General features: G+C 50.0%; 1 protein-coding gene across 2 annotated transcripts in view; it reads right to left on the reverse strand.

Annotated features, from left to right (window-relative positions):
- The window catches only part of LOC147114383 (TBC1 domain family member 9B-like), a 189,159-nt gene that overhangs the window by 116,454 nt on the left and 60,172 nt on the right, over positions 1-12,533 (reverse strand). For both annotated transcript variants that reach the window (XM_085996045.1, XM_085996044.1), the window contains exons 4-6: positions 8,699-8,927; positions 7,096-7,354; positions 3,989-4,196 (exon numbers count right to left, since the gene is read on the reverse strand). In XM_085996045.1, coding sequence (XP_085852171.1) covers positions 3,989-4,196; positions 7,096-7,354; positions 8,699-8,927 — 696 coding nt within the window. The remainder of the gene's footprint in view (positions 1-3,988; positions 4,197-7,095; positions 7,355-8,698; positions 8,928-12,533) is intronic.

Below are 12,533 nucleotides of genomic sequence, written 5' to 3' on the forward strand. Positions count from 1 at the left end.
GTGTGGGACTGGCGTCACATATAGGCCCAGACCGGGTAAGGACGGCAGGTTTCCTTCCCTAAAGGGACATCAGTGAACCCGTTGGGTTTTTACGACAATCCGACAGCCTCACGGTCACTTTTGCTGAGCCCAGCCTTTTATTTCCAGATTTTTAAAAAAAACTGAATCCAAATTCTCAAATGCCATGGTGGGATTTGAACTCTCGTTCTGTTGATTATTAATCCAGGCCTCTGGATTACTAGTCCAGTAACAATAACCACTACACTACCACGTGCCGAATCTTTACAACCTTGGGTGGTGACCTGGATTCTGGATTTTAAATAAAGTCCTCTAAGTATTTGACGAGACTGGTTTACGAAAGCGGTCCGACGTGGAATGAGTTCAGGTGGACTCCGACCCGGACTGCGACTGCGACCCGGACTGCGACTGCGACCCGGACTGCGACTGCGACCCGGACTGCGACTGTGACCCCGACCCCGGACCCTAACATGTGGGCCCACAGCACAAACCAGGCCATGGAACGGATTTGCAGCAGAACGGAAGTTCACACTGAGACGATCGGGAGATGGTCTTCCGAGATGGTGAGGGAGCGCGTCAATGGCGCAGGGTCGAGGGAGCTTCACTCTTTATCACTCTCCAACCAGCCTCTGGATATTCGGCAGCACAGTGGATATGTTACTGGACTCGTAATCCAGAGACCTGGACTAATGATCCGGAGATCTGGACTAATGATCCGGAGACACGAGTGGGGAATTTATATTCAGTTAATGAAATAAATCTGGAATAAAAAGCTCGCGTCGGTAATGGTAACCATGAAACCATCGGATTGTCGTAAAAACCCATCTGGTTCACTAATGTCCTTTAGGGAAGGAAATCTGCTGTCCTTACCCAGTCTGGCCTATATGTGACTCCAGACCCACAGCAATGGGGTTGACTCTTGCCCTCTGCGGTTCCAGAAGGTGGCTCACCATCTTCTCAAGGGCAAGTAGGGATGGGCAATAAATAGCCTTCTCCTGCTCCTATTTCTTATGTTCTTGTGTTCCACTTCCCGGAAGAGACGGGATGCTCAACATATCCAAAGTTGAGGAAAGACCTGGGTGGTGGGTTTGGACCTTTCAGCCCGGGGTGGAGGTGATCTGATCGAGGTATAAAAGATAAATTAAGGAACCAGAAAAGGTTAATCCAGAATCTTACTTTCATCTCAATTAATGCGCAGAAACAGGCCCAACTGGTCCGTGCCGCGGTTTATGCTCCACTCGAGCCTCCTCCCCCACCTCTTCATCTCACCCCATCACCATATCCTAATCCTTTCTCCTTCATGTGTTTATCCAGCTTCCCCTTAAATCCATCAACACTATTCACCTCAACCACTCCCTGTGGTAGCGAGTTCCACATTCTCACCACTCTCTGGGTAAAGATGTTTCTCCTGAATTCTTTATTAGATTTATTAGTGACCATCTTGTAATTATGACCTCTAGTTCTGGTCTCCCCCACAAGTGGAAATATTTTCTCTACGTCTACCCTATCAAATCGCATCATATTCTCAAACACCTCCATCAGGTCACCCCTCAGCCTTCTCCTTTCTAGAGAAAAGAGCCCCGGCCTGTTCAGTCTTTCCTGATAGTTAGACCCTCTCAGTTCTGGTATCATCCTTGTGAATGTTTTTTGCACCTTCTCCAGTGCCTCTATGTCCTTTTTATAATATGGAGCCCAGAACTGTGCACAGTGCTCCCAGTGTGGTCCAACCAAGGTATATGGAGCCCAGAACTGTGCACAGTGCTCCAAGTGTGGTCCAACCAAGGTATATGGAGCACAGAACTGTGCACAGTGCTCCAAGTGTGGTCCAACCAAGGTATATGGAGACTGGAACTGTGCACAGTGCTCCAAGTGTGGTCTAACCAAGGTATATGGAGCCCAGAACTGTGCGCAGTGCTCCAAGTGTGGTCCAACCAAGGTATATGGAGACTGGAACTGTGCACAGTGCTCCAAGTGTGGTCCAACCAAGGTATATGGAGCCCAGAACTGTGCACAGTGCTCCAAGTGTGGTCCAACCAAGGTATATGGAGACTGGAACTGTGCACAGTGCTCCAAGTGTGGTCCAACCAAGGTATATGGAGACTGGAACTGTGCACAGTGCTCCAAGTGTGGTCTAACCAAGGTATATGGAGCCCAGAACTGTGCGCAGTGCTCCAAGTGTGGTCCAACCAAGGTATATGGAGCCCAGAACTGTGCGCAGTGCTCCAAGTGTGGTCCAACCAAGGTTCGATACAAGTTTAACAGAACTTTGCTGCTTTTTAATTCTATCCCTCTAGAAAGGAACCCCAGTGCTTGTTTTGGTTTTTATGGCCTTATTAATCTGTGTCACTACTTCTAGTGATTTGTGTATCTGTACCCCCAGATCCCTCTGCTCCTCGACCCCATTTAGACTCTTATTTTCCAAGCAGTATGTGGTCTCCTTATTCTTCCTACCTCACACGTAACCACATTGAAGTTCATTTGCCAGTTCAATGCCCATTCTGCAAGTTTATTAATGTCTTATTGCATTTTATACATCAACAACCTACTGAGACAACCAGGGCTTCCAAAAGGTGTTTGATAAAGTGCCACATAATAGGCTTGCCATCAAAGTTGAAGCCCATGGAATAAAAGGGACAGTGGCAGCATGGATACGGAATTGGCTAAGTGACAGGAAACAGAGAGTAGTGATAAACGGTTGTTTTTCGGACTGGAGGAAGGTATACAGTGGTGTTCCCCAGGGGTCGGTTCTAGGACCACTGCTTTTCTTGATATATATTAATGACTCGGACTTGGGAGTACAGGGCACAATTTCAAAATTTGCAGATGACACAAAACTTGGAAGTCTAGTGAACAGTGAGGAGGAGAGTGATAGACTTTAAGAGGACACAGACAGGCTGGTGGAATGGGCGGACACGTGGCAGATGAAATTTAACGCAGAAAAGTGTGAAGTGATACATTTTGGTAGAAAGAATGAGGAGAGGCAATATAAACTAAAGGCTACAATCCTGAAGGAGGTGCACAAACAGAGAGACCTGGGGGTATGTGTGCACAAATCACTGAATGTGGCAGGGCAGGTTGAGAAAGTGATTAGAAAAACATACGGGATCCTGGGCTTCATAAATAGAGACAGAGAGTACAAAAGCAAGGAAGTTATGATAAACCTTTATAAAACACTGGTCCAACCTCAACTGGAGTATTGTGTCCAATTCTGGGCACCGCACTTTAGGAAGGATGTGAAGGCCTTAGAGAGGGTCCAGAAAAGATTTACAAGAATGGTTCCAGGGATGAGGGACTTCAGTTACGTGGATAGACTGGAGAAGCTGGGGTTGTTCTCTCAATCTTCTCTGCTCTAAGGAGATTTGATAGAGGTGTTCAAAATCATGAGGGGTCGAGACAGAGTAGATAGAAACTGTTCCCACCGGAGGAAGGGTTGAGAACCAGCGGACACAGATTCAAGGTGATTGGCAAAAGAACCAAAGGTGACATAAGTAATTTTCTTTTTACGCAGCGAGTGGTTATGATCTGGAATTCACTGCCTGAAAGGGTGGTGGAGGCAGACTCAATCGTGGCTTTCAAAAGGGAGTTGGATAAGTACCTGAGGGGAAAGAAATTTGTAGGGCTACGGGGAAAGGGCAGGGGAGTGGGATTCGCTGAAATGCTCTTACAGAGAGCCGGCACAGGCTCGACGGGCCGAATGGCCTCCTTCTGTGCTGTAACCATTCTATGATTCTAAGCAGTATGTAGCCTCCTTATTCTTCCGACCAAAATATACCACCTCACACTTATCTACATTGAAATTAATTTTACTTCAGAGGAGCCAGAGGACACTGTCTGCGCTTGAAGTTTGTGCGACCTGTCCTCGTAAGCTTTTATGTTCTGTCTCTTTGTCTCTGAGCTGTCAGCTCGAGTGTCCCAATGCTGGAGTCAAAAACCAGCGCCAGGCCACCCGGACAGCAAGAGCCCGACTCACCTCACGCAGTGGTATAATTAGGTTGCAGACGTCCTCCTCTCTGCTGGCAAAGCAGATGTAATTGTTGGAGACAAACATCTGTCCCATGATGTGCATTTTATTGAAGGGGGTCCAGAGAGTGCAGTCCGTGTGCCCGTCCAATCTCTCGTCCTTTGGGAGCTGGAAGGTGGATCTGTATCGCTCATTCTTGGCCCGAGCATCCAGATCCCTGCAGGTGAAGCACAGAAAGAACCCAACTGGTGAAGAGAGTCGATGAGAAGGACAAACCTTGGATGAATCCAGAGATGGTTGAAAATTGCAAGAACATTGAGAAAATAAAGACTCGCATTTCTACAGCAACTCAGGACGTCCCAAAACACTTTACAGTCAATGAAGTACTTTTGAAGTGTTGTCACTGTTGTAATGTGGGAAACGCGGCAGCCAATTTGCACACAGCAAGCTCCCACAAACAGCAACGTGATAATGACCAGATAATCTGTTTTAGTGATGTTGGTTGAGGGATAAATATTGGGCCCAGGACACCGGGGAGAACTCCCCTATTTATGTTGAAATAGTGGAATCTTTTACGTACATCTTGGTGGGCAGATGGGGTGCCAGGTGAACGTCTCATCTGAAAGATGGCACCTCTGACAGTGCAGCGCTCCCTCAGTACTGCCCCTCCGACAGTGCAGCACTCCCTCAGTACTGCTCCTCCGAAAGTGCAGTGCTTCCTCAGTACGGCCCCTCCGACAGTGCAGCGCTCCCTTAGTACTGCCCCTCCGACAGTGCAGCACTCCCTCAGTACTGCCACTCCGACAGTGCAGCGCTCCCTCAGTACTGCCCCTCATACAGTGCAGCACTCCCTCAGTACTGCCCCTCCGACAGTGCAGCGCTCCCTCAGCACTGCCCCTCCGACAGTGCAGCACTCCCTCAGTACTGCACCTCTGACAGTACAGCGCTCCTTCAGTACTGCCCCTCCAACAGTGCGGCGCTCCCTCAGTACTGCCCCTCTGACAGTGCAGCGCTCCCTCAGTACTGCCCCTCCGACAATGCAGTGTTCCCTCAGTACTGACCCTCCGACAGTGCAGCGCTCCCTCAGTACTGCCCCTTCGACAGTGCGGCTCTCCCTTAGTACTGCCCCTCCGACAACGCAGCACTCACTCAGTACTGCCCCTCCGACAGTGCAACGCTGCCTCAGTGCTGAGCCTCTGACAGTGCAGCGCTCCCTCAGTACTGCCCCTTCGACAGTGCGGCGCTCCCTCAGTACTGCCCCTCCGACAATGCAGTGTTCCCTCAGTACTGACCCTCCGCCAGTGCAGCGCTCCCTCTGTACTGCCCCTTCGACAGTGCGGCGCTCCCTCAGTACTGCCCCTCTGACAGTGCAGCGCTCCCTCAGTACTGCCCCTCCGACAATGCAGTGTTCCCTCAGTACTGACCCTCCGCCAGTGCAGCGCTCCCTCTGTACTGCCCCTTCGACAGTGCGGCTCTCCCTTAGTACTGCCCCTCCGACAGTGCAGCGCTCCCTCAGTGCTGAGCCTCTGACAGTGCAGCGCTCCCTCAGTATTGCCCCTTCGACAGTGCGGCGCTCCCTCAGTACTGCCCCTCTGACAGTGCAGCACTCCCTCAGTATTGCACTGAAGTGTCAGCCTGGATTATGTGCTCATGTCTCTGGAGTGGGGCTCGAACCTACAAGAAGTGCTTCCTGATTTCTCTCTTGTACAGCCTGGCTCTAATTTTAAAGTTATGCCCCCTTGTTCTCAATTCTGCTATGATCTGATTGAATGGCGAAATAGGCTCGAGGATCTGCATGGCCTCCTCCTGTTTCTATGAGATGAAGGGAAGGAGAGACTTGTACACAGAGAGAGTGAAATAGTGACTAAAAGAATTGGGACAAACAGAGACACTGAGAAGAGGAGATCTGAGAGACAGTCACAATGAGACGTGCATTTACATCATACTGTCACATCACTGGCAACATGCTGATGTCCTCCAAAAGCAAAGGAATGCTTCGGAGGACAGTCCTTGTGCACCAGTCACTGAAGGTAAGCATGCAGGTGCAGCAGGCGGTTAAGAAGGCAAATGGTATGTTGGCCTTCGTAGCGAGAGGGTTTGAGTACAGGAACAAGGATGTCTTGCTGCAGCTGTACAGGGCCTTGGTGAGACCACACCTTGAGTATTGTGTGCAGTTTTGGTCACCTTAATTGAAGAAGGATGTTCTTGCCATGGAGGGAGTGCAGCGAAGATTCACCAGACTGATACCTGGGATGGCAGGAATGATGTATGAGGAGAGATTGGGTCGATTAGGCTTATATTCACTAGAGTTTAGAAGAATGAGAAGGGATCTCATTGAAACTTATAAAATTCTAACAGGACTAGACAGACTAGATGCAGGAAGGATGTTCCCGATGGCGGGGGAGTCCAGAACCAGGGGTCACAGTCTAAGGATAAGGGGTAAGCCAATTAGGACAGAGATGAGGAGGAATTTCTTCACCCAGAGAGTGGTGAACCTGTGGAATTCTCTACCACAGAAGGCAGTTGAGGCCAACTTATTAAAAATATTCAAGAAGGAGTTAGATATATTTCTTAAGGCTAAAGGGATCAAGGGATATGGGGAGAAAGCAGGGACAGGGTACTGAGTTTGGATGATCAGCCATGATCTCATTAAATGGCGGAACAGGCTCGAGGGGCCGAATGGCCGACTCCTGCTCCTATCTTCTATGTTACTGCTATTATTTAGGCAAATGTGCCAACCACCTTGCACACAGCAAGATCCCACAGCACAGCAATGAGATGAATGATCAGTTAATGTGTTTTTTGGTGATGTTGGTTGAGGCCAGCAGAGGACACCGGGGAGAACTCCGCTTCCTGTTCCTGTAAGTCATTGTCTGATACCAAGATCTGACAGTCATAGTGTCGGGTCAGCTAGTGGTCAGGCAAATGAGGTGATAACCTCAGAACTGTCAACCTCAGCTCAGAACGAGAACAAAATACTGATTCTATTACCACCACAGACAGAGGGGGAAGAGAGGAAACGTCATCACTTCCGTCATGGGGAGCCAGCTGAAAGTTGGCCGTGGTCGCGAAACCACTTCAAGGTTGGGCAGGAAAAGAGCAGAACTGCAACAAACCGTTTGAGCGCCGAGACATTTCTGAGCGACTTCTTGGGCTTGGGCAGAGCCTTGTCTTCAGAGAAGCCCTCGTTGTCCAGCAGCTGCCGCATGGCGATGTTAGCCAGTTGCTCCATTAGCTTGAAGGTCTCGTTGATGCTGAGGAACATGGACAGGTAGTGCTCCCGGTCTCTGGTGCTCACCTTGATGCATTCGGGGAAGAGCAACGTGGCGTTCTTCTCCAGCTGGGTCACGTCAACCCATCGAATCACCAGCTTCACTGAAAGCAGAGCAGCAGACTCAGTCACCCTCAATCAGCCGGCTCATTCCTCACCCACCTTCCAATCTGCACTACTGTACAACCTTGCAATGCCGTAACCAACAAAGAGGGAATGGTGTCTGCACTGTGTCCTATCGACGCTCTTATGTAAAACAAAATTTACAGGAGATGAAACATTCAATGTTAAGCAACGCCTCGATTTTAATATTTTCATCCTGGTTTTCAAATCCCTCCCTACCTCTGTATCTCCTCCAGCCCCCCGAAATATCTGCGCTCCTCCAATTCTGGCCTCTTGCCCACCTCCTATTATAATCGCTCCACCATTGGCGGCCATGCCTTCAGCTGCCTGGGCCCCAAGCTCTGGAATTCCCTCCCTAAACCTCTCCATTCAATAAGATCATTGCTGATCTTCAACCTCAACTCTATTTCCCACCCAATCCCTACAGATTTATTCATGACTATTGACATGAATCAGTCATTCATGAAAGAAAGACTTATGAAATAATACTGAGCGGCCTGCGGGTGGCGCTGTCCAGGGAGAGTATAAATACTCGGGCACAGGCCCAGCTTGCGCAGGACATTCTTAACAGGAACTAGTGAAGGACACAACTAGACCTCCATGTTGTAAAACAGTTGATTAAAGCTTTGTTTAACGCTTAGACCAAGTGCCTAGTAGTTTTCTTACGTCAACTATCTTGTATTTATGGCCCCTAGTTTTGGACCCCCCATACGTGGAGACGTCTACCCTATCAAACCCCTTTCATAATTTTAAAGGCCTCTATCACGTCACCCCATAACCTTCTGAGCCCCAGCCTTTTCAATCTTTTCCGATAGGTATAACCTCTCAGTTCTGGTATCATCCTTTTTTTTGCACCTTCTCCAGTGCCTTGATATCCCTTTTATAATATGGACACCAGAACCACGCACAGCACTCCGAGTGCAGTCTAACCAAGGTATACGGAGCCCAGAACTGTTCACAGCACTCCGAGTGCAGTCTAACCAAGGTATACGGAGCCCAGAACTGTTCACAGCACTCCGAGTGCAGTCTAACCAAGGTATACGGAGCCCAGAACTGTTCACAGCACTCCGAGTGCAGTCTAACCAAGGTATACGGAGCCCAGAACTGTTCACAGCACTCCGAGTGCAGTCTAACCAAGGTATACGGAGCCCAGAACTGTTCACAGTGCTCCAAGTGCAGTCTAACCAAGGTTCTAGACAAGTTTAACATAACTTCACTACTTTTCAATTCTATCCCTCTAGAAATGAACCCCAGTGCTTGGTTTTATGGTCTTGTTCATGCGTCGCGCAGCCATCCTGAGTGAGTGACATCCACTCGACCCTCACCTTCCTTTCCCAGTAGGAAGGAGTAGAAGCAGAGATGATTGACACTGAGATAAACCCATCCTTGGCGAGGGACTCTGCCCTTCCAGTAACTGCAGGAGTAATAATTCACCAACTTCTCCACTTCCGGCATTCCAAACAGCTTCCTCATTTTCAATCCCGCCTCCTTGAACTTTCCGGAATCTTCATCCTCCTTCGCCTCTTTGTTTTTGTTTTCCTCCGCGAGGATACCCTGAAACAGAAAATCATTATTGAAGATTAAGGGGTGATCTAATCGAGGTGTTTGAGATGATTAAAGGAGTTGATCGGGTCGAGAGAGAGAACCTATTTCCTCTGGCGGGGGGGGGAGTCCAGAACAAGGGGGCAGAACCTTAAAATTAGAGCCAGGCCGTTCAGGGGTGATGTCAGGAAGCACTTCTTCACACAAAGGGTGGTGGAAATCTGGAACTCTCTCCCCCAAAAAGCTGTTGAGGCTGGAGGTCAACTGAAAATTTCAAAACTGAGATTGATAGATTTTTGTTGGGTAAGGGGATTACGTTTAAAAAAAAAAAATTCGTTCATGGGATGTGGGCGTCGCTGGCGAGGCCGGCATTTATTGCCCATCCCTAATTGCCCTGGAGAAGGTGGTGGTGAGCCGCCTTCTTGAACCGCTGCAGTCCGTGTGGTGAAAGTGCTCCCACAGTGCTGTTAGGGAGGGAGTTCCAGGATTTTGACCCAGCGACGATGAAGGAACGGCCGATATATTTTTAAGTCAGGATGCTGTGTGACTTGGAGGGAAACTTGGAGGTGGTGGTGTTCCCATGCGCCTGCTGCCCTTGTCCTTCTAGGTGGAAGAGGTCGCGGGTTTGGGAGGTGCTGCCGAAGAAGCCTTGGCGAGTTTCTGCAGTGCATCTTGTAGATGGTACACACTGCAGCCACGGTGCGCCGGTGGTGGAGGGAGTGAATGTTTAAGGTGGTGGATGGGTTGCCAATCAAGCAGGCTGCTTTGTCCTGGATGGTGTCGCGCTTCTAGAGTGTTGTTGGAGCTGCACTCATCCAGGCAAGTGGAGAGTATTCCATCACACTCCTTACTTGTGCCTTGTAGATGGTGGAAAGGCTTTGGGGAGTCAGGAGGTGAGACACTTGCCACAGAATACGTAGCCACTGACCTGCTCTTGTTGCCACAGTATTTATGTGGCTGGGCCAGTTAAGTTTCTGGTTAATGGTGACCCCCAGGATGTTGATGGTGGGGGATTTGGTGATGGTAATGCCGTTGAACGTCAAGGGGAGGTGGTTAGACTCTCGCTTGTTGGAGATAGTCATTGCCTGGCACTTCTGTGGCGTGAATGTCACCTTGGTTACGGAGCAAAGGCGGGTAGATGGAGTTAGGTCACGGATCAGCCATGATCTAACTGGCTCGAGGGGCTGAATGGCCTCCTCCTGTTCCTATAACAGCCATCATTAATCTCGCGGCTTGGCGTCACAACAGTGAGACGGGTTCCAGGTTCAACTCCCCGACTGAGGACTTCCCGACCCCAAGCTCGCAATCCATCTCCATCTGTGTGAGGACTGTGCAGATCACCCAACATGTACAGGTCGGCGAGGCAGTCTCTCTCTCAGTGGCCTATGTGCACCGAGAACATCGGAACAGGAGGAGGCCATTCAGCCCCTCGAGCCTGTTCCGCCACTCAATTAGATCATGGCTGATCCGCACCTCAACCCCATCTACCCGCCTTTGCCCCATGTCGCTCAATAGCCTAACCCAACAAAAATCTGAACAGCAATAAATAAATACTGTCTGCATAGAATGATACAGCATAGAAGGCGGCCATTCGGCCCATCATGCCTGTGCCAGCTCTTTGAAAGAAATATCCAATTAGTCCCACTCCCCCCTGCTCTTTCCCCATAGCCATGTCATTTCTTTCCTTTTCAAGTGGTTATGTTACTGGACTAGTAATCCAGAGCCCTGGACTAATGATCCAGAGACGTGAGTTCAAATCCCACCACGGCAGCTGGGGAATTTAAATTCAGTTAATTAAATAAATCTAGAATAAAAAGCTAGTGTCAGTAACGGTGACCCTGAAACTATCGGATTGTCGTAAGAACCCATCTGGTTCACTAATGTCCTTTAGTGAGGGAAATCTGCCGTCCTTACCCGGTCTGACCTATATATGACTCCAGACCCACAACAATGTGGTTGACTCTTAACTGCCCTCTGAGATGGCCTAGCAAGTCACTCAGTTGTAACTAACCGCTACAAGAAATACAATACAGGTACACGATCCCTTATCCGAAAGCCTTGGGACCAGCTGAGTTTCGGTTTTCGGAATTTTTCGGATTTCAGAAGGTATTGGGAAATTTGTCGGGGGTCGGGGTCGGCGGGGGGGGGTCGGGGTCGGGTGGGGGTCGGCAGGGGGGTCGGCGGGGGGTTGGGGGGGAGAAAAGAATATCAGACGGGCCGCTGCAGCTATCGGACGGGCCGCTGTATTGTTGGGTTCACTCTCCCGATACCTCCTTCACACTGCCCGGCTCGGCCTGCAATCTCCGACCCAGGAGGGAACTCTGTGACCCTCTGCCCTGCTCAGCGTAAGTCGTGCGCCACTCTGGTCATGTCGTGCGCACGACTTACGCTGAACGAAAAAACTTTCGGTTTTTAGAGGTTTTCGGTTTTCGGAAGTTCGGATAAAGGATAGTCTACCTGTAGTAAGAATAAAACCAGACGGACCACCCGGCATCGACCTCGGCACCGGCACCGGCTACAGACACGGCAACGGCACACCCAGCCCAGTCGACCCTGCAAAGTCCTCCTCGCCAACATCTGGGGACTTGTGCCAAAATTGGGAGAGCTGTCCCACAGACTAGTCAAGCAACAGCCTGACATCGTCATACTCACAGAATCATACCTTTCAACCAATGTCCCAGACTCCTCCATCACCATCCCTGGGTATGTCCTGTCCCACCGGCACAGTGGTATACAGTCGGGAGGGAGTGGCCCTGGGAGTCCTCAACATTGACTCCGGACCCCATGAAGTCTCATGGCTTTAGGTCAAGCATGGGCAAGGAAACTTCCTGCTGATTACCGCCTACCGCCCTCCCTCAGCTGATGAATCAGTACTCCGCCATGTCGAACGCTGACATGAATCAACTGAGCGGCCTGCGGGTGGCGCTGTCCAGGGAGAGCATAAATATTCGGGCACGGGCCCAGCTTGCGCAGGATATTCTTAACAGGAACCAGTGAAGGACACAACTAGACCTCCATGTTGTAAAACAGTTGATTAAAGGTTTGTTTAACGCTTAGACCAAGTGCCTAGTAGTTTTCTTACGTCAAACACCACTTGGAAGAAACACTGAGGGTAGCAAGGGCACAGAATGTACTCTGCGTGAGGGACTTCAATGCCCATCACCAAGAGTGGCTCGGTAGCACCACTATTGACTGAGCTGGCTGAGTCCTGAAGGACATAACTGCCAGTCTGGGCCTGCAGCAGGTGGTGAGAGAACCTACACGAGGGAAAAACCTGCTTGACCTCGTCCTCGCCAATCTACCTGTCGCAGATGCATCTGTCCATGACAGTATTGGTAGCAGTGACCACCGCACAGTCACTGCGGCGATGAGGTCCCATCTTCACACTGAGGACACCCTCCATCGTGTTGTGTGGCACTACCACCGTGCTAAATGGGATAGATTCAGAACAGATGTAGCAGCTCCAAACTGGGCATCCATGAGGCATTGTGGGCCATCAGCATCAGCAGAATTGTATTCCACCACAATCTATAACCTCATGGCCCGGCATATCCCTCACTCTACCATTACCGTCAAGCCAGGGGACCAACCCTGGCTCAATAAGGAGTGTAGAAGAGC

The sequence above is a fragment of the Somniosus microcephalus genome, chromosome 8 (genome assembly GCF_052327205.1).
Source record: "Somniosus microcephalus isolate GS21.2 chromosome 8, FLI_Smic_1.0, whole genome shotgun sequence".
Classification (NCBI taxonomy): domain Eukaryota; kingdom Metazoa; phylum Chordata; class Chondrichthyes; order Squaliformes; family Somniosidae; genus Somniosus; species Somniosus microcephalus.